The sequence below is a fragment of the Chelonoidis abingdonii genome, chromosome 4 (assembly GCF_003597395.2).
Source record: "Chelonoidis abingdonii isolate Lonesome George chromosome 4, CheloAbing_2.0, whole genome shotgun sequence".
Classification (NCBI taxonomy): domain Eukaryota; kingdom Metazoa; phylum Chordata; order Testudines; family Testudinidae; genus Chelonoidis; species Chelonoidis abingdonii.
Window position 1 is genome coordinate 112,660,148 of NC_133772.1, and position 23,051 is coordinate 112,683,198.

Below are 23,051 nucleotides of genomic sequence, written 5' to 3' on the forward strand. Positions count from 1 at the left end.
TACTCCTTCCTAGACAGTCTCTTCCCATTCTGTATGTGTGAAACTGATTGTTCCTTCCTAAGTGGAGCACTTTGCATTTGTCTTTATTGAACTTCATCCCGTTTACCTCAGACCATTTCTCCAATTTGTCCAGGTCATTTTGAATTATGACCAAACTTGTCAGAATAATTTAGGTCTTGGTCTGCACTTCAAAATTAGATCAATGAAGCTATGTCAATCAGGGCTGTGAAAAAATTTGCATCCTGAATGTTATAGTTAGGTTGACCTAATCCCTCACTGCAGATGCAGCTAACGGAAGAATTTTTCCGTCAACCTAGCTCCCGCCTCGGAGGAGTGGATTAACTACAACAAAAAACAATTCCATCAATTTAGGAGTGTCTGCACTGCAGCTGTGCCACGGTAATGTAGACATAGCCTTATTTCATTCGGGGAGCTGGGATAAACTATGACGGCAAAAGCACTTTTGCTTGCATACACTACATCCCCACTAGGAGGATTAACCACTACAGCTATACCAGCAAACTCCTTCTAGTCAGAAACTTAGAATAAAAAACAGGAATGAGATGGTAAGGGCAAGAGAAACAGCCATAGCTGGTTTCAGAATAAATTATTTAACTTTGTGTTCTACAGGCACTACCTTTATGGTAGTAAAAAAAAAATTAAGATACGTTGGCAAGCTTAGAAAACTGCTTGGTTCTATTAACAGTGTATTTTTCCAACATGAGATGGCAATTATGCACAAGCTCACATACTAAATATTACAGCTTTAAAAGACAGAAAAAGCAGCTGCTGTGCATGCTTAGAAAAAGCTCTCTGCTTCTCCCAAGCACACGCATGATTTAAGGAACAGTGTTTTCTTTAAAAAAAAAATCTCTTTAAACATTCAGGTACCAGTCATGAGAGATTTTCAGCCTTGTCCACACTGGGGAGTTTCACACAGGTGTAGCTGTACCAATGTAAAGCATGACTTGCACTAGGGTGGTTTACATTAGTGCCTGTCACCCTTTACATTAGTTTTGTCAGAACAAGTATAAAAATCTTAGTGCAAAGGTTGGTATTTGGTCACATGGAGGGCTTTCCTTGTTTCCAGCTGCCAAGGGCAGCTAGAACTACTATTTAGATTGTAAGCACTCTGAGGCCGGGAGCACCCTTTGCTATGTGCCTGTACCATTTAGGAAAGTATTAACTACTTATATGGCAACAGTACCTAATACTATTTCTGAGTGTAAATAAATGATGTAGTTGCCACAGGGATACTGCTTGATGGAAAAAGAGATCATGCCCATGAGACTATTCATGCCCCACCTCCAATCAACCCATCATCACCCACTAATTAAATTGTCTCATGGTTACAGAGATATGGGGAAGTAAAAGGAAAATCTGTTACCTCTCTTGTACTTTGATTGTAAACAATTTGGGGCAGGAACCTTCCTTTTGTTCTATATTTGTACAGCACCTAGCACAATGGGGTCCTGGTCCAGAACAGATTCCTAGCCTCTACAATAATACAAATAAGATTAAATGAGAAGTTTGAGGCCCTCTGATCTAGTAACTCCTACTCCGGTGCTTAAGCTAAGAACTCTCAAGTTCCACACTGCCCCACCCCTGGCCTAGAACCTCTCTTCTCTGCCATCTCATTAGCTAGCAGCCAGTCATTCCTGTTCAAATGCTTCACCTCACAAACCCCAAATCAAATAATCAGTATTAAAAAAAATTGGCATTAGTAAGACGTGCTGTTTCACAACAGGAATATTACCTCCATCCCAAGTTAGAGGATTAGTGTTCTAGAAGCACTCTGGATAGAGAGAGTGCTATACATGTGCTATTTATTGAGAGAAAAAAAGGATCTAATAATTTTATTTGATCTCTAAATTGATGAAGACAGACAAATAAGCCATTTAAACAAAGCTAGTTTAAGATTCAGATTTCCTAGCTGCTGTCCCTGTATGACAATTCAGCTTTTGTAGCTATGTAGACCTAAGAAAACATAGAAATAGCAGGAGTTGCTATGCTATAGGAACAAGGAGAATGTACACACAGGTCTCACCTGAAACCTGAAGTGGTGCATTAGAAAGTTTTTAACAGCTGCTACGCAAACACCACATTGTTGATTAAAAGTCCAAAAGGTGAGAGAAACATACCAGAGAGTGCTGACACCCCCACCCAATAAACACAGCATCAAAGAAGATATAACAATACAAGTTTTGTCAGCATTTGTAAACAAACATTCCTCACAGGACCAAAACCAGAAAGACACGCCCCCCCCCCGCCCCCAGGTTAAAACGGTTTTCCTGGAGTCTGACCATGCTCCATGGGAGGGAGATAGGGATGCAGCAGCTCAATGGATTTAAAAGACCCCCTGCTGGAGGCACAAACACAGTGAGAGATGTTTATAGCTGTCAGTCCCCTGGGGAGAAGCAGGAAACTTTTTATGACCCCCACAGTATTTGTTTCTCCATCAGTTCCCCAGCCCAGCTTGGGATTCTCAAGGGCCGCAACAAAAAATGTTTCACTTTGCTCAAATTAGTTTTGACTGGTCCCTGGTTCCTAAGGTGATAATTTAACACCTCATTAACAAGTCCATTATTAGGGGAAATTCAAATAAGCTGAATTTAATGCTAATTGAATGTTTTCAAATTCAGCCTGCACAAGGACTTTTTATTCCCCTTTCAACTGCAATAGCAGCCACTGCTTCTGTTTGAACTATATAGAAATTGCCCAAGTCTTGAGGTTGCAAACAAGGTACAAAGAGCAGATTACAAACATTGGGCTGGAAGCCACTTACATTCAGTGCCAAGCTTTCAGGGCTGCTCCTTAGGTTGTACTTTGCATTATTACACCAGTGTTTGGACACGTAGGTCTCACCTCTGCTAAGAAAAATTTGCTCTTTTTTAAATTAAAAGACAGCTATCTTGTAAAAACCTAATGGAGACCAGGTACAGGGTAGTTTTATCTTGATTTAGCTAGTCTGAGGCTGCTTCATCACTGCAAAAAAGGTACAATTTTACAGCGAGCTAGTTTACTCAAGATAGCTGTGTCATGTAAAATGCTGATGGAAACAAGGCACTGTGGCTTCTACACTGATGTAGGTAGGTGAGGTCAACATAAGGTAGGCGGTATAGGGTTGACCTTCACTAGGTACACTGGGATAAAGGCTACCTGTGCCCTGCCTTCATTAGAATTTTTAGAGGTCAGACTCCTGAAGTTTGTTTCTGAGTTTCATTTTCCTGTTCTAATGCAACTAGCTCAAGAGTACTGTGTTTGGGCTCAGGAGCAGAGGAAGGATTAAATTAAAACTGTTTACACAGATTTCTATTTATGATTGATCTTAATTCAGGGTCTAACAGCAGTTGAACTTTCTAGTTAAGATGGCTTTTGAGATGGGACTTGTCCACCACATCAACTTTTGCAAGCTCTTTATTTAGATCATGAGCTCTTGAACAGGGAGAGTCTTACTACACATTTGTACAGTGCACAGCACCATGGAAACCATCCTTAAATGAAATGTCAGGGCGCTACCATAATACAAACATGAACTCAGAAAGGAAAATAAGTGGCAGCCTTGAACAAGCTTACCCCACAGTCTAAGCTCCACCCAAACCATGCTGCCATTTAGACTGTGTCAATCTTCAGAATACCATCTGCATGCTTTGAACAGTAATGAAACAGTTACCAACCAGTGCTGATGTTACACTGGCATGGTTAGATTGCACAGTTAACACCCACTGAGATGTATGGGACCAGTTCACACTCAGAGGGTTACTACTGTACCAGTTTACTCTTGGTTCATATTCAAGACATTCCTCACAAATCACCAGGAAAGAAACTTGGTTCTTTTTTGAAAAGACTAAACTAACATTCTGCTCAATGAGAGGGCAGACAACAGAAGGTTTAGTTCAAACTGTCCTGATTCAACCCCTCCTTAACACTGTCCGCAAAGGTGGTCACACTTCTCACTCAGCCCCTTCTTATTTCATAGATTGCTTCCTCCATGCCTCAAGTCAGTCCTGCTTACTGACGACCACTCCCTACACTCCTGTCAGCCCTGTGAAGACAACACTGCTGGGGTGAACAAGCTGAATTCTACTCTGCCTGTGCATCATCAGCCCAATTCCAAATGCATGATCTATATTGCTGGCTCTTATGCAAGAGGCAGAACAGACCCAGCTGGATTCTCAGATCCCAGAGTGAATTTGTAGCACTGACAAACTTTTGACTCTGAAACTGAGCCAACTGATTCTGCAAAAGTCACAGAGGGTAAATACTTATTAATTTACTAGATCATCATCATGGACAAAAGAGCACCCATTCAATACTTTGGTAGCCCTTGACAATAACAAACACCCTAAATTGAACCATCAAATCCCTAGATCAATTCAAAGAACCCAGTCACAGCATAAACAAGAATTAACCAGTCCCACGCAATCCCCTGTCCCATATCACGACAGTCCATCCCTACTCAATCCCCATCTCATTGTGGCTGAGTGGGAGAATCTTTAAGGGTCCAGCCTTCTGAATGGCGCTACTGCTGCCAGTAGTCAGAACAGGACACCAGAGTTAATGCATATCCCAAATCCCCCTCCTCACCCTTAGTACAGAACTCACCATGTTATTTTCAACCCTGACCTAGTCTTTGAAAAGAAAACATTTACTGTTTCTGAGCAAAGAGCACAGGAAAGAACAACAGCCATCAAGTCTAGAGAGGGCATCACCAAGTCTGGCAGATGCATCCGAGTTCAAAACTACTCAAGCATGCCAACTGGGAGGAAACCAAATCCTGAAGTGACCATCTTACTAAATTTCTCTTCTTGACTCTCCACTCTCACTTGACTGAGTAAAAGAAAAATATTAGTAGTTAAATAGCAACAGTCAGAGCTCTTGCAAAAAATTTAAAAATTTTACTATTAAAAGTTTCTGGGGGTTTTTTTGTTTGTTTTTTTGTTTAAGAGAGAGGCAGGGTCTCTCTCTGGGATTTCCATTTCCAGTAATATTTTGTATTTATATATGACAAGTATTTTGGCAGACTTGCTTCATGGCCATTTATACCCACATTCAGTTTGTAAACTAGCTCTTTTGCTAATGGAAATTCTCGCTGGTTTTCCTTATACTTTGATTCTACCACCATTCGGTTGAGAGATCTGTTTGTAAAGCTCTTCACTGCAGAACACAAGATCCAGGAATTGCCCGCTCCGTCATCCAGCTTAGCATGAATATTACACAGGACCCTGCACTACACCATTGCCATGAATATCTTTTGTATCCTGTATTTGCAACTTGAAAAGGGCAGAACCTCAATTTCCTCCCACAAAGCCTTTTCTGTTTCCTAAATATCCGTTAGAAGATGTTTTCCCTTAACATCTGCCTTAAAACTTCTCCTCTCATAGGTTCATTTCACTGCTCTTTGCTTTGCTAGGTTCTTTATGGTTACCATCTAGGCAGTCATTCACAACTAGTTTCAGCAGACTTAAATTTAACAAGGCTCAGTGAATTATTTCATATATTGGAGCCTCATATTATCTGGAAAAACAAAGATTCACGCATTGTTCAGCCCCAAAGATTGAAAAAAAATCAGTTTGTACCAGACTTCATTTATAGGGATCATTTCACCATACACAGAAAAGCAGGCTCTTATGAGTTGTGAATTCAACAGACATTCTACACTAACGACACTGAATGTTATGAATCTTCTGTTTTAGAATACTAACATTCAGTGGGGACTGCAAGAGCAATGGAAGAAGGTAGTACACACAGGATTAGCCTCTTTACTATTGCAAAGATGCCACTGGATGCTTAAGGGCCAAGGGTCTGTTTTATGTCTAATCTGAAGGACACTTCTGGCAGCACAATGCCCTCTAGCACAGGAACTGGAATACTTACTGACTCAGGGTGAAGAGTGTCCTTAGCACCACACTACAGCACTAGGGTCAGTAATGAACGAAGAGCACCTCTAATGAGTTATCCACACTACTTTCTACAGTAGCTAGGTTTTCCTGGAAGCTGCCACATCCAATTAGTGAGCATTCATAAGATTGCTGAGCACCAAGATCAGACACTATCAGAGTCCACGTGAAAGCGAACAAATTGATTGCTTTACTGATTAACATGAGCAAACTGAGAATCCTTACTCTACATGTCACATTTTTTTTTGGAGGGATAAGGCAGCTTGCTGCAACTGGACAATTTTTACTATAGAAACTATCACACAACACACTCTCCAATCATTTTCAAAATCTCCCTTCCTGGATTTCACAACTACTTGTTCCACCCTACCTCCATTCACTCCTGTAAGGCTGGCCTCCTTCCAGTTCTCTGAAGTTAGCCGTTTTCATTTGTGCAGCAACAACTTGTCAGCCTTGCAGTTTGTCACCCTAGGCACATTATCTGCTCTCCCATTCCTACCATGGTGATGAAGGATGACAAAAGCTAGAGGTTTATACTGAAAATTCTACTTGCCCAGGGCAATAATTATTAACTCCCATCCCCTGAAGCCACTCAACTGCTTCCTTTCTGTCCTACCCTAAAGCCTGCCTTCGCAAGCCTCAGATCAGCTCTCTAGAAAGCATTTTATCATCTTGTGTAACAAGGATGCTCCTTAAAAATATGGGGAAGTTCATGTTTTATAGAAATTAAAGTTCGAATGCAAAAATGTTTAATTTCTCTTATTGGAAGTCTTCAAAACCATGCAGAGAGACATGGCTAGAAATGTGTCCCTTTTTCTTTTGGGGAGGGGCCCTCAAAGAGGGAGAAAGACAGGAGGATGTTGAACTGTTAAAACATGCTCACATCTGCAGCACTCGCCATTTATGCGTCCTCTGATGGGGACTCAACCTAGAAACTCTCTCATTCCCCCTTCACTTTTTTATAATCATACAGCCGAATGCAACAAGAGAATGGATGCCCATACAAGCTGCAATTAGAGGCTCTGTTCCTAGAAGATGGCATGTCCCACATATTTCAGATGTTCCCTTCTTAGCTCCTGTTACTTTTGTGGAAACATTCAAAGGCTCCAGAAAGCAAACTCATACGATCCATTTCAAGACTACAAGACTGTTGCTTTAGTTATAAGTAAAGTAGTAAATAGAAGCGGTGGACTCTCAGGTTTGCAGGATAGGGACCCAAGACTGCATTGCTACAGAGAAGGACTTTGAGGAGCACCTACTAAGAGCAGCAAAAGAAATGGCAGCAGCTGCCCAAGGACAGAAACATGGCTCAGCCATCACTTAGACCAGGGGTTCTCAACCTTTTTTTCTCTGAGGCCTTCCTCGACATGCTATAAAAACTCCAGGTCCCAGCCCAGGGAGGGGGGCACACCCTCGGGGGAGGAGCCTTGGGCATAGGTGCACTTTGACTTCTGTTTTGGGGGGTGGGAAGGGGTTAGCAGGGCTCAAGTTACCTCTGCATGGCAGGGTCCAAGAAGGGAGTGCCACCTCCACCCCCTGACTCACCTCAGCAGGCCACCCAGCCTCTGTGTGTGCGCGTGGCGGAGGGCACACAACCAAAAATTGTAACTCAGATGTGGGGGGGCTTAGCTCAAAAAGTCTGAAAACAGCTCAGGGTGCAGGGAGGGTGGTGGTGGCTAGGGACTGTGTGCGGGCAGGAGGGTAGCTCAAGTGCAGGAAGGGGATTAGCTGGGGCTGTGTGTGGGAAGGAGGGTGACTAGGGGCTGTGTGCTGGGAGGGCTCTGCCAATTACAGAGCCAGATCTCCCCAACCAGATGGCTCTTACCAGTTACCTCTGCTGGTGCAGAGGCGGTTGGGAGCCGAGGAGCAGCTTCAACCCGGAGAGGAGGATATGTTGTGGCTGCCTGCTCCATGGCACCAGCCAGAGCAGCAGCTACCCAGCACTGCCCTGCCTGGCTCTGGCTTCCCACCACCAATCTGGCCTGGGGGCAGGGAGAGAGGTGTGGAGCTGCCCCCAGGACTGCTGTGCTCTTGTGCAGCAGTTTGGTGGCGGTGGGGAAAAGGAATGCCCTCCATGTGCCCAACTCTGCCCATGGGCTCAGGGCTTCTGCCCCACAGGGAGCACCAGGGCTCGGGGATTCAGCCCCGTGCCATCTGGCTTCAGTTCCGTGGGGGTGCTAGAGCTCGGACTCTGGGTTTCAGTCGCAGGGCCACACAACCCCCTTGAAAGGGTTTGCGGACCCCCAGGGAGCTGTGGACTCCCATTTGAGAACTGCTGACTTAGCTGGAATGGCCATGTTTTCTAGCCTACCCCTCCAGGATACAGTCACTTCCACTGATACATGATGTTTTTAAAGCCATATAGGCTGGTTTGGACAGCACCACATGGGCACCTATTATGAATGTCAGCAGGTAAGAGCCAGCACTGACAGATTAGTTTAAACAGACAATGAAGTAAAAAGTAAAGTTGCTATCCCAATCTAGGCTGCACACTCATGTGCTGTCACCTAACTAAATCTATTCAGCCTGCATTCGCCTCCTGCCTGAGCTTTGCAAATGGCCATGCTAGTTTCCATGCGTATTTTATCTAGGCTGCCTGCTTACTAACATCCTGTTAGCTAGTGACAGCCTGCTGGAAAGACCTCAAAGGGAACATTTCCTCCAGTTGCACAACTGACTTTAGATTGTAGTAGCAGCAATATATTGTGTTGCAAGTTTGGAGACCTCTGCCTTCCCTCCCCGGGCTGATGCTTCATGAAATTGAGAAACACTTTTGTGAAGAAAGTTATGCTTCTTTCTTAACAATCTCCTGTCATTCTATCCAGCAAGGAATACTACATAAAAATTACAGACTTTATATTGCTCAGAGCCCAGAGCCAAGAACAAGGAAATCCAACTATCAGTTCCTTCTTTGGCTTTGGCAAGGCCATTACGTGCCTCAGTTTTGCCCATCGGTAAATAAAACTTAATTAGCTGCCTACAGAATGGCCAGAGAATGTTCATATGGCATGATGTATTCTCTTGGTTTCAGAGACGTTCAATAGCACCCCAGTATAGCCCTTAAGCTATCTACCTGTTTGCCTTCCACAGTTACCACTCATTAGGGCGGCTACTCCCTGTATCTTACATAATTTTACTTTCCAAACATTGAACACCATCATCCTGTCCTTAGTCCTTTTGTTCTGTTTTTGACTATCACTGGAACACAAGTACCTTAAGTTTACACTGAGCAGCAGCTAGGTCTGCACAAAGGAGTTTTAAGCAGCTTTCTCCATGGAACAGGACTGCAAAGCAGCAGTGACTTTAAAACAATATATATAGAAATGTTGATTTACGATTTTGAACTATAGCGGGATTGGCAATTGGTACTGCACTGAAAATGAATTGAAAAAGGACCATTTCAAGTACTGTAGTAATCATCCCAGCAAGAATCACCCTGATGAAGTCAAATGGAAATTTTTTTAACAACTTAATGATATTCTTCCAGGAGAGATGAGCCTGCAGTGATCCATTTACCTGAGTGTGGATAAAAAGAAAACTTCAGCTTTCCAGGCTGTCAAATCCAGCACCTTTGAATAGCACTAAAATTCACATGAAAGTCTGCCACAATATGAAGTTTCTTTGATACCACATACCAGCTCTCAAAGGCTTAAAAACTTCTCTCTGGCAATACAGAAAAGTTACTAAAAATGCCAGTGCTACTAAAAGCCACTTTCAAAAACTGGTAACGTGCTCGTCTTAACCATTTATGTGGAACTTCCAATTAGTTACACGTTTTTCAGTCCTCACTTGCTTAAACACAGCAGACACTGGAAGTGACCCAACAGAAGCAGTGCCTGAGGTGATCAGTTTGAAGTGTTGGCAAATCAGAATATTAGGGTTGGAAGGGACCTCAGGAGGTCATCTAGTCCACCCCCCTGCTCAAAGCAAGGCCAATCCTCAGACCAATGATCAGCTAAAGTAGCTCTGACAGTGTCACCTTTAGGAAAGGATGCATGACTCATCTCTTTGCCATAGTTGTATCCATCAATAACCGACCATGTGGTAATGCTTGCTCTTGGAGAGCTAGAGAGAAGGTTCTAGTGCAGGATACCAGTACTCAAAGCGTGGGCTCCAGCCGAGCCCGAACCATCTATCCTGCTACTTTTAGCCCTGCAGCTCAAGCCTCAGTAACATAAGTCAATTGACCCAGACCTCAGAGGACTTTGAACTGCAGGCTTTTCTTTGCCGTGTACCCTTAAAAGCACTCAGATGTGACCGCAGATAGCATTGCCTTGGTGATTAGCTACTTTTGCTTCCAGAGCTACCACCATCACAACAATCAATAGCATTAATTTTACTGTAATATAGTATAAACAAGTTACATTATTCCCGATTTAGGACAAGGAGAAAAAAAGTTACCTAGAGTTATGTTCAACATTCTTTTACCACAGGAGTTCTGTCAAGTCAACTAGTCTGATGGCCTTAATGTCACAGTGTTTGCAGTGTCGTGGCCTTGTTGGTCCCAGGATTTGAGACAGACAAGGTGGGTGCAGTAATATCATTTATTGGACTAACTTCTGCTGCTGAAAGACGAGCTTTCAAGCTCATCTTGTCTCTTTCACCAACAGAAGTTGGTGCATTAAAGATATCATCTCACCCACCTTTTCTCTCACAGTTACAGAGCAAATACAATTCTTCAGTGCATACTACCACCTTGTGGCCAAAAGCTCAAAACACTATGAATCGAATACATTTGTATTAGTTTTAGAATTCAAAAAAAGGTGTTTGGACTGCAAATGATATGTATTCTGAATGAAATAGTGACACCCATCAACTTTTAAAAAAGGCTGATGCACACTGAGCATGCTATATTATGAACAAAAAACTGCTAGACCAAGCCTCAACTTCGTTTCAAAACAAGGTCTTAATTTGGAATGAGACAAATTCTAAATACTGTAGTTTTGCTGCTAAATATTTCCAGTTACTTTGAAAAACTCAACCACTACACCTTTCTCTGAGTGATCCTAGGATCCAAGCAGATCACTCAGAGTAGGGAGATATGATGTGTTTTAAGTTTGCACTTTTTTTTTTTGAGAGACAGAGGTAAATCAATACAGAAGAGAAAATTCAGTACTGTACAAAATGTCAGTTTGCCTTTTAGGTAAGATTAACCTGTCCTACCTTTTGCTGGCATTACCTTGCTAGATTACTAGCAGAGCAGCATTAGTTGTAACATCTCTACTTTCTAATCAGTGAATAACTATCTTATTGCTTCAAGAATTAGGTTTAAACAAAAATGCATGCTAACGTGTCTGGCAGCAAGCACAGTTACCAGTGCCACTGTTATAAAAAGGTTCCGTTTCCAGCAGTCACAGACCCCCATTCCAGGATTGGAACATTTACCAAATAGAAAAAACTTACCAAAAGTTGTGCCATCTTCACCCATAATGCACTTCATGGAGGTGAGGATTTGCTCCACAACAGGTGGTGACAGTGACATGGCATACACTGCGCTATGAGAATACGTACGGAGGTAGTCAATCAGGTCCTGACAAAATGAACACAGGAGGCCTTCAGATACCACCCTCAGTCAGAGCTTAAAGAAATAGGCTCCAGTGGTACCATGACGACCCTACAAATGGCAGCACCACACGTTTCACACACATTCTCTACAAGTCACCTAGAAAAGGCTAGGAAGCTCGTAAAAAGCTGCTTACGCCATTTGTAACTAACATCTACTACAACTAAAGTGTTAACAGTAGGGGTGAAACATCCCTGTGCACTATAGTTTGTATTCCAAGGCAGGATGATGGTTGATAAAAAAATTTTTTTTTAAAAAATTGCTAACTCAAACGTAGACTCATTCTGCCGATGGTCACAGAATTGGGTTTCGCAACAAGATGTCTGGAATTACTCAAGCTGTGCACAGGTTGTGTTTTGAGAGCAATCATTCTGTCATGGGAAGATGCAAATCAATCCTCTCATTCCTGTGTGGTGGTGAATAGGCTCTGCAGATGGCTATGTATCATGTTTGATACAAATCATTCCTAAGCACGTCACCGAACAAGGCATATAAAAGTCACAAGGGATTTCTGCTAAGTGCACTATAGATAAAGGCAGCAGCTATTAGCAAGAACTTCAGAGAGCCACTCCCTTTTCTATTCTATTACCCGCTCCTCCCTTCTGCACTCGAATATAGCTTTTGTCACAAGATGGAAGCAAGCCACGTGGAAGGCAAGGGGCACCACTCCCTGGAACAGTTACTTATCAGTCATTGTATAATAAAACTATTCCACAACCCCCAGAAATGAGATTCACTACAGTAAAACATCACAGCACATGGTGGGACAAATTCTGGCCTCCGCTATGAAAAAAGCTATGGGACTGCACAACGGTAACCAGGGGCAGAAATTTCTCTCAACATGTATTACTCAAGTTCTATTAGCACGATGCTGTTTTTGTCTCCTCCAAGCAGTGGTTCTCAGCCTGAGGTCTATGAACACCTGGGGGTCTGCAGACTATGTCTAAGGAGTCTGCGAAAGGCTGTCATTCCCATAGAACAGCGGTTTTCAACCTGTGCTTACAAACCTGGGGATATCTGCTTTATAGACATGGACCAATATTTTGAAGATCGGATGCAGATACAAATTTTGTATCCATACAGGGCTCTTGGGAGTCTGCACATAACGTTTAAGATTTGAAAGGGGTCTGGCACCTCCATTCTACATTTTTTAAGGGGTCCACAAATGGAAAAAGGTTGAGAACCACTGCTCTAGAGCAGGGCTTCCCAAGAGGTGTTTGACGTCTCCCGGGAGGACTATCGGGCATATAGCAAAGACAGAAAGGATTATGGAAAGAAAAAAAGATGCCTGAGAGCAGATGAAATAGCATATAGTGTTGCTCCATAGAGCTTAATTAGGAGTTAGGAAACCCTTGCCTTCAGAGTTCTCACTGCTAGCTTCATTAACAGGTAGCAATTAAAAAATCCCTACCTTAAAGCACTGAGTAGCTGTTAGAAGAATTGCACAACCTCTCCTCACCCAGTCTCAGCAGCTTTAACTTATCATTCCTTCAAGGGAATTAGGAGTTCTTAGGGGAACTTTTTCCTGGATTCAACTCATCCACATTGGACAGAATTCCACATAACTGAACTGCATAATGTTTACTTCCCAGTGTACCAGGTGAACTCAAGAAACAAGCTAACTCTGAAATTAGCAAGACCTCTAGGGACGTATCCTGGTAGAGAACCTGATAGGGCCCTAACTATCTGTTAACCAGCTAGTAGTTTCCTCTTTTTAATCTTCAGAAGCCCAAATGAATAGCTTGCTTCCCACCATATCTCTCCACCACTTCTTTACCTTCTTGCCTCCAATGTACCCTCCAGCAGCTCCAAAGCTCTTGGTGAACGTTCCCATCATAACATCCACATCCTCAGGGTTAAGTCCAAAATACTCCACCACACCCCGGCCAGTGAGACCCAGGGCACCTATACTGTGAGCCTCGTCCAGGTACAGGTATGACTTGTACTTCTTCTTGAGGGCAATCACTTCAGGCAGGCGGACTATGGAACCCTCCATGCTGTTGAAGAAAAACAGATCAAATCAGGTTAGATTCAGCTTTAAGGGGTTTTGATAGCTGGGGTTCTGTTTGGAGATTCTAAACTGGCTTCCTACCCTCCTCCTCTTTAGTTCCTATCATGGAAGCATTATCTACAGACCTTAACACCTCTATGGAAAAATTTCTTTTACAAGTGTTTATGTTTAAAAACAAGATTTGTTGCATTCTGTGTCCAAATTTCCTTATTCTGAAAGTCAGCATCACAAGTTAAACAGATTAAGTTGCAGCAAGGATGAAAGACCAATTCAATGCATTCTGTAATGTGTTTCCATCTAAAACAGATACTGCTTCTCTGCCTCACAAACCTCAGTGTCCTATGCTGCCACCAGTTGACATTGTTGGTCTCCTAAATGAGACCAACCAGGCTGAGCATGCCTTCCAACAAGCAGCTCCAGACCACCTGATCCTTAAGTCATGAACTAGGTGCAAGGGCAACTGATCTCCCATTTGTATCTCCCACACATTCAGAGAAGTCATGAGATCTGCACATATTGCCATCTATTCCCATTAGCATGATCAATAAACAGATCACCAGAGAAGGGAACTGGACTAGAGGGTAATAAACACAGTCTAAAACCTCAGCTCCCGAGCTTAGCATGTTTGATGTAAATAATCTGTTTAGATTAGTTAGAATTTGTGCTGTATTTAGGAGATGGGAAGCTTTCCATCAGTACCAGCTGTTATTGCAGTAGGCCACGTGGGAGGAGCTTACAGATCAATCTAGGTCTAAAACAAATGGTCTCTCATCAAGAGCGACAGCTAAGAGGCATGCTCACATTAATCAACTCTCTAGCTTGGTCCAGCAATGGAACCCAAACCCTGACAACTGGATCCTGTGAAGAGAGTGTAGGCAAGGTAGAGAGTAACTTGTACCTGTAAATTCCCTCCACCAGGATGAGGATTTTTTTCCAGGGCCTGCGGGTGCGAGGTTGCCCATGCACAATGGCATCTCTGAGTAGTTTCTCCAGGCTCTGCATGTCTGCACAGGAAATAAAAGCATTAGCACGACATAACTAAATGCAGGAGCACACAAATGAGGTCACAGCTACAAGTCACAGCCACCCTCTGATATGAAGAGTGGCTCACAGAGACTAATACCTGTGGAATCTATCTGTATCATGATCCAAGTTTGGTCACATTGCATTTGAGGCCACATCTCCTGCAAGCCACATTTCATGTTAAAAGTGACTGTGGCTGTGTGGTATAGCACTGACACATGATTTCCACTATGGGCCAGGATTTGGTTATCCCTGGTTAAGAGTACAACAGTACAGAGATCAGAAAGAGACAGACTTGGAAATAAAAGGGAAGAGAGAAATTGGTTGATAAATGGCAGGTAGAGATGAGTGAAGGCATTTGATGTTTGGGAAGAACAAGAGCAGGCTTAGTGGCTGGAACAAAGGCACCAGAGAGGAGAGAATGAATTCAAGGATGATGGGCCTGAGGCAGACAGCTGAGGATTGGGCAAAGGAGGATAGATGAGGAAGCAAGTTCTCCCCTAATGTCATATCTGTCTTTAAATAAACTGAACGAGATGGTGGGTGGAGAAAAAAGACACAAGAGTTAATAAGGAAGAAAATCTGACGAGACCTGATGGGGTTGGAGGTGTGGAAAGAGAAAGCTAATACACAAGGAACAAAGCAGAGTAAAGTAAGCAAAGGAGAGTGAGTGAAGGAAGTTGGGGTAGTTACAGGTCTCTGCCTTCTAGAAAACACTGCATTTGGGGAGCAGAGACCAAAGGCAAGGCGAATGCACAGGAGAGAGAGCAGAATGCATACCACACCATAACAATAAAGTGGAGGGCTGTGAGCAGCAGCATACTCCAAAACATCAGTAGCCCGAATTGAGTGAGAGTGGAGATTAAATTATGCAGGGAGGAGCGAGGGAGAGATTGATGTTGAATGACAAGACCAGAGTGCACTTGAGTGATGAGAAGAGCACACTACATTGCACTTGGAGATCCAGTTAATGGAGTGGCTACTGTGAATAAATCATGGAGGAGTCAGTCCAGACTAAGAGCCCAAAGGAATGAAAGACATTACAGATAGAGTGATCAACATGGAAGTTTAAGTGACACAGGATGAAGACAGGGAGGCGGAGGAGAGAGCCAGGCATGGAAAACAAGTTATGGGGAGGCTGGCGGGAAGCACAGACAATCACAAAAGAAGAGGAAAGAGTGTGATATTGAAAAGTGGCAGCGGGAGGAGCCAAAAGAACCTTTTCTTTCTGGTTTCAGAGTCCAGGAGACTGTGCCGAAGCATGGTTGCCAGGCATGGGTAGAGGTACTTAATTTTAATGTTTTTTGTCCATACGATGGACAATGATTACAGAACCATGTTAGGGAACCTTACTGCAGCCTAGATCCTGACCTAGGAAACTGAGTGATGATCTAAGAAACCATACGACAACCTAGATCACCTGTCTAGGCTCTTACATGACTTTCACCACTTTAGTTTCTGACATGATTGTAATAAGATTCTGTATGTGTGCTGACCCATACATGATACAAACTGAAAGGTGTAAACACCAGCAGTTCCCCTGCAATATTCTAGACAGCCATGCAATGGCTTTATATTAGGGATGTAAATATTGTTTAAAAAGTTAGTTTAAACTATTAAAATTATATTGTTTAACCGACTAAAGGGAGAGGGCCCGGGGGCTCCACTCCAGCTGGCCCCAGGGCTGAGGGTTAATGGTAAGACTAATGCTTACTGGTTAACCGTTTAATATTTTACATCCCTACTTTACATACGAAAAGCTATAAGGGGACCCAGAAATTCAACACCATAAAGTGCTACTGATTGGAGTGGAAGAGTACTGGCAGAGCTGGGAAGAGAAAGCCTACATGACACTTGCCTCCAATGTCTAGATTTAATTAATCAGACACCCACACTTACAAAAAGCACTAAATTCACTCACCCAGTTTAAGAAATCTCTTCCATAAGTGTCTCTCTCAACAACCTTAAAAAAACCTGTATTTAACCGCCAATTTGCAGAGAACAGAGCTTCCAATCCAGGGTTTGCAACACTATTAACTCTAAGGTGCTAGCAGCCCCTAAGAGCCTTCAATTCCTGGAAATGGGTTTCCCAGTTGGAAATTCAGATTTCAAAAAAGAGTGTTTGACATGTCTGAGAGGAAGTACCCTCCCCAGTGCAGTGTTTCTAGAGGGCAGAGGCCTGTAACTACCCCAACAGGTACTCACTGTTGTGCTTGAAGATTCGAATAGTTGCTCCTGACAATCTTGCTCCAAGCACTAGTGATGCATGATTCAGCTCATCGCTCAGTATCAGACAGCCCTGCACAAGGGGGAAAAATGAGACAAAAAGGCTGAATAGACTGAGGCTAACAGCAAATCAGTGTGATAAGACTACTCTTATTTGCCTTTAAAAAATTTTTAAAAATTAATGGAGATATCCTATCTCCTAAGACTGGAAGTGACCTTGAAAGATTATCAAGTCCAGCCCCCTGCCTTCACTAGCAGACTAAGTACTGATTTTTCCCCAGATTCTTAAGTGACCCCCTCAAGTATTGAACTCACAACCCTGGGTTTTAGCAGGCCAATGCTCAAACCACTGAGCTATCCCTCACTCTTCAAATGGCTGTTTGTAGTAGATGAGACAGCTCTGCCTTTGACTGTCACTAGTAATGCACATGTGTGCACATCCCAGTATCCTACCATCAAGTCAAGATCAGTGATTCACCATATGAATCCTGCGGGGAATAAGCAAAAGTCATACCTTACTAGGAAGTGCTGTGTGCTATACAGGGCATCTAAACACAGCTGGTCATAGTGTCAGTTTGTGAAAGCCGAGTATGTCTGAAAACAATTTAATCCATTATCTCAGGGAGAAGATAAGATTCCCTAATGTCGTTGAACTAGCACCGACTAGTCCTGCAATCAGCCTTATATTAAAAGAAGGCACGGGTATTGCTATTAAGCAATTATAAATGACGTTTGTTAAAATCAGCGTTCACACGAAACAGAGAACAGGAAATGTAAGACAAAACAGGAAGTTTTCAATGCAGCCTGACTCACCCTCAGGAGCTCTGCATTTCTGACAGCATAACCCTTATGGATTTCACACCATCCCCAGCCTATCTTTGGCTCTGTCTACTAGGAACTTGACGGGCTGCTGCTAACAATTGTCAGCAATGAGCCTGTCTCCTCCAGAACCTGGTGCTGAAAACTGTAAAGTGCACAACTGTTCTCAATCATGTTTTGCCAGTGTTGAAAAACTGACAATGTCCTATCTGCATTACGGTTATGCAGTTTTCTGGGGCATGCCAGGGCAATCAAAAGGACCCGGGCCTTGTCCGTATTTATCTTTCCCAGGAACTTGCCGATCAGCAGAAATGAGGGAAAGGCATAGAGAAACTGGCTTGACCAGGAAAGGAGAAAGGCATCAGAGATAGTGCCCCATCCCAGCGCCCGCCCTGAACAGAATGGGGGACAGCAACAGTTCTGCCAAGTCACGAACAGGTCCATGTGGGGAGTTCCCCACACTTGGAAAAGTCTGTGCACCACCTCTGGGTGGAGAGGCCCCTCGTGCTGAGACGAGAAGTCTCTGCTGAAGCAATCTGCCTGCACATTCTGGGCGCCCGGCAGACACAGGGCCTGTAGGCAGATGTCGTGGGCTATACAAAAGTCCCACAGCCTGAGAGTTTTGCAGCAGAGGGCAGAGGAGCAGGCCCCGCCTCACCTGTTGATGTAGAACATTGAGGCCATTGTCTGTGAAGACCCTGACCACCCTGCCCTCCAGGTGCGAGTGGAAGGCCATGCACACCAGCCGTACCACCCTGAGCTCCTTGATGTTTATGTGGAGGGTCAGATCCTGAGCCGACCACAGACCCACTGGAGCATGTTTCTTGGGGAGAACCACCACCGACGTGGAGGACTGGTACTGTCGGTAACAGCTGCTCCGCAATCGGCGCCAGCGGGCAGACCCACAATGGCGAGACGACAGCGATCGACGCCCAGGGCTGCGGAGGCGGTGCTGTGGTGGGGTCCTGGAGCAGGATGACAAACGGGAACAAAGCCGATGTTCGTGCTGGGACCGGCTGCCCTCCACGATGAGGACCTTTGGCGTTGTCTGCCTCAGTCCCATTGGTGTTCACTCCTTGAGGCGGAGCAGTGCGAGAGTCTCGATCAGACAGAATCCAACCAGACAGCCTGGTGGGCATCAAGGGTGATCCATGTGGACTTTACCCTGAACAGATGATGGGTGGTGAAGCACATTGGGAATGTTCCCTTGACTGAGACCAGTACCAAGACGAGGGTGACTGTGAAGATTCCAGAGGCAGCTTGGCTCTGGAGCATGGGGCTGACATCGACGATGCTCCTGGTACCTGCATGGACATATCATCCTGGGCCCTCTGCAAGGCCTCCGGCGTGGAGGGTATTTGGACAGCCAGGGAGGCCTGCTCCAAATGGGCCGGGCTACTCCACTCAACTTGAGTTGGAGGCCTAGAAGCCGGTGGGAATCGAGGACTGCCAACATGGGTCTAGCCTCTGCCTCAGGTTTACTCTGGTGCCGGGGCAAACAAGGCCTCTTCCTAGCCTTCTTAGTGTGCCCTGTGGATGGGGAGCGGTGCCAACGGGTCGTCATGCACTGATGCTGCGGTGCCCGGTGCAGACTCAGAGCGGCACGCTGGAGCTGGGTCAGCGCCGACTCCATCAGAATAGCCCGGAGCCTAATGTCCCTTTCTCTCTTGGTCCGAGGCTTAAATGACTGCAAATCTTGCAGCGATTGCTGAGATGGGTTTCCCCCAAAAAGCATAAACAGCTTGCGTGCAGCTCACTCACTGGCACAGATCGCCTACAAGTGTCACATGACTTAAAGCCCAGGGCACGGGGCATGCCCCAGCCCAGGGGCTCTAGCTAAACTAAACAACTAACTACAGGTACCATACACTGAATGAACAAGCAGTTTTGGCGACAAGCTACAGCAAAGCTGGAGCAGAGCAGTTCTGAAGCACCTTCATGGCGGCAAGACAGAACTGATGGTAGGAAAAGCACGCAGCATCCCTTATACTGCACCATGAAGGCACCACCCCAGGGGTCACTAGGACACTCACCTACTGGTACTGCTAGGGGAAAAACTTCCGGCACTGCTGCACGCAGCAAGCACGCACACCTATTGTGGAATACACATGAGCATTCACTCCAAGAAGAAATAAATACATGTTTGACAGCCAGAAGAGATCTTATGAAATGTTCAGAATAGCAGAACAGTTTGACAGTGGAGCTCCAAAGGAAAGAGGCTATCTTCTTATGTTAAATAATTACTGAACACAGCAACAACCACGATGATTAATCATCATGCATATCCTGTAACATGCCTATTACTGCAAGAGACAGAAAATATTACAACTTTTAATTTGATACAATCAACAAGAGGCAAGAATATCATCTATTAGGGTACATCTATATTTCAATAAAACACCCACAGCACAGCCACTGTGCATCAGCTGACTTGGGCTCAGCCTGCAGGACTAAAAGCAGGAGTGAAGATATTTGGGCTTGGGCTGGACCACGGGCTCTGAGAACCTCCCGCCTCACAGGATCTCAGAACAGAGTCCAGCCCAAGGGCAAACATCTTCACTGCCATTTTTAGCTCTGTGAGCCTGAGTCAATTGACCTGGCTCAGATTTCGTGCCAGGGTTTGTTTTTGTTTTTTTATTGCAGTGCAAACACATGTCACCCAGCATCTCTCAATGTGTCCTTCCTATCTAAGTATATTTACATGGCCTTCATCACCATAATAGCCGAGTATCACCTAATTATGTTTTAAAAAATCCAATCATCTGCAGACTGGGCAAAAAAAGGAAAAGTCTTGGGCCTTGACATTTTAGCATTTATGTTCCTTCAGAAGATCCAGAAATGCTGGTTAACCTCACTCACCACCTCTGAGGCGTCTTCTGTAGAGATACTGATGATATATTAAATAAATCTATATTGGATCTACATTGATGAAATAAATACTCACTTGTTACACTGTACTCATGGAGGATTTCAGTTACCTACAATAAGTATCTGTTGTGTAATGGACAACTAGAATCAAGTATACACAAAAGAGCCTATGCCACAGAGAAGACAACTTTAGGATCCAGGAAGTTTGCAGAGAAACCTGGATCAACACCATTTCACTGAGGGACAGGAAGTAGTGAAAAAACCCTGTGGAAAAGCTGTCACTGGCTACTTAAATCACCCATAGTAAAAGCTGTGAGATTCACACAACATGGCATTTCAAAGATATTAGATTTCGGGAAAGTTAGATTTTGAGCATTTAATACTTTTACATAAGATGCAGTCGGAGAAAGTATTAGTATCTATCAGTGTGGAAAACAGCTGGTAAACTCCAAGAACAAACATAATTAAGGCTAAAGAGACTATATATCTTCCAAAACAAAATGCAAAGAGCATGAAGTAGTTGCTTCACCAGGAACATGCTCCAGAGTCTTAGAAGAGGAGATGGGACGCAACCACACAACAACAGAGGGTGACGTGAGACTTGTAGAGGAACAACAAGGACGTCCAAAAGAGCAGAATTTTCTAATCTTGGACAATTATGAATGGGGACTTGATAGTTATTAGGCAAAATTAGAAAGAAAGCAGGCTTATTACTAAAAGGAATGAAAATAAGTGAAAATTACTAATTTCTCTTATGCATACAATTGACAAACGAAAGACTAACCCTATTAACTTTAATCTTCAAACTTTATCAGATGCAATCAATGCAACGTGTCTAACTTAAAGAATGTTTAGAAAGAAAATCTAAATGTCCATTGCTGCATCAGAGATATCCATTCTCTGGTCAGCAAGTGAAATTATCCTTGCAGCTGACACTAGCTTTTTTTGAATTTTCATTCCCTCTCCATAGTCTCTACGAGCTCTTGAACTTTTCTCCCAAACCTGCTATGTTCCTAGCATCTATTCCATTCTTACTGCTGTTAATGATATATAACAGGTTTCTAGAACGCCTGGAGAAAATATGAACACTTCAAATTTTGGTGGACTACCCCAAATCTGGTAAATTTTAATTTCTATTACTGGATTGAGTTGAAATACCTTCTGAAGACCCTTCATCACCACACACCTCTAGAAATCATCTCAAACCACAAATGTTAAACAATTAAGATCCTTGGATGAGAATAACTATGTAAATGGTAAGTAACTGAATTTTTATGAAGTATTTAATAATTTGTCACAAAATCTTACTCATTACATCAGTTTGTCTTAAATAAAAAAACAAGGCATCTTGAGAAAAACAGGAAACCTAGGACTTTAAAGACTTTACCATGGTAAATGTTCACACACAGGGATAGAAAAATATGGCAGCAGCTAAGTCAGCTTAAATTTTCCAGATACTGCTATCATTTAACATAAGTACCAGTTTCTCTAGTTGTGGAAATAACTTTACAATACAAACAAAGTGATCCTCTTCAATCTTCAGACAGCCACTGCAACCCTGGATGCTGATCAGAACTTGCCAGGTGTCAACACAGTGAAAGTGAGCAAAGCTTTCAGTTTCACTGCTGCCCACAAGATTCTGAATAGTGTCAGTGAAACCACCCAGAATCATGTCAATTTCACTTCTGCTGCTTGGGAAAACTGTAAGTAGTGTCAGAGGCAGACACTGAAGGTATTCAAGAAAAGGACTACACAGAAAAAGGCAGGAGATGAGATGAAGCAACAGAAATTTGAAAGGTTCAGACACCATAGGAGAAATTCAGAAGGGTTCAAGGGGGAATAATTAGGAATAACAGGATGAAATTAAAAATGGGAAGATTTAAATTGTACCAAGAAAAAATCCTGATAGAAAGATGTGCAGGGCTCTGGAATAATCTCCCAAGGGAAGGAGAAGTCCCATCAGATTATATTTAAATCTGAACAGGAGACAGTAATAGAACATACTTGGTACTATACCAGCAGAAGCAGATGGATTAAATGGAGTTTAACAGGTCTTCTCCATCCCTTAATCTCCTATGATTAGATAGCACCATTTAGTGATGCGAGAGATTCAGGCTGAGTTCTGTGCTGTCAGGCAGCAGATACATTTTGCAGGCCTGAATGATCTTTGTATTCATTAACGCAGCACTATTTGGTGAACAAAATGTTTGTTCTTTTATGGGTTTATTACATCAAAGGAAATTTTTCTGCCCTCATTACTATTATCTTTATGAGGGATTATAGGTTTCCAAGTTTATGACTGGGATGCCCAATTTGGCTCAATTTTATGCCAGTTAGGAGGGGCATTCAGTCTCCCAGCAAGCTATCAGAACAGTCTGTGGTTGGGCAGTTTACTGAAGTAATCACTATCTTGAATATCAAGGTGTGGCCTGCAGAAACTAAAAGTCCCAAAAGGTCGTGCTCTCTCCCAGCACAAGAGCTATTCTGGAGCATTACAGGTCCTAACATAGTGTCCCCAAAAGACCCTTGGGTTGAGATACAGTATAGATGACATACTAGGACCTGTTTCTGCAAAGAACATTTGCAGTGACTTCTTTGGGAAAAAAAAAAGTGAGCAACCCCTAAAGAGTCCATAAGCAGA

The 23,051-nt window shown here is 43.5% G+C and overlaps 1 protein-coding gene across 2 annotated transcripts in view; it reads right to left on the reverse strand.

Annotated features, from left to right (window-relative positions):
* SPTLC2 (serine palmitoyltransferase long chain base subunit 2) overlaps positions 1–23,051 on the reverse strand; it is a 137,087-nt gene that overhangs the window by 69,869 nt on the left and 44,167 nt on the right. For both annotated transcript variants that reach the window (XM_032801909.2, XM_032801910.2), the window contains 4 exons: positions 16,703–16,796; positions 14,373–14,478; positions 13,241–13,460; positions 11,304–11,430 (listed from right to left, as the gene is read on the reverse strand). In XM_032801909.2, coding sequence (XP_032657800.1) covers positions 11,304–11,430; positions 13,241–13,460; positions 14,373–14,478; positions 16,703–16,796 — 547 coding nt within the window. The remainder of the gene's footprint in view (positions 1–11,303; positions 11,431–13,240; positions 13,461–14,372; positions 14,479–16,702; positions 16,797–23,051) is intronic.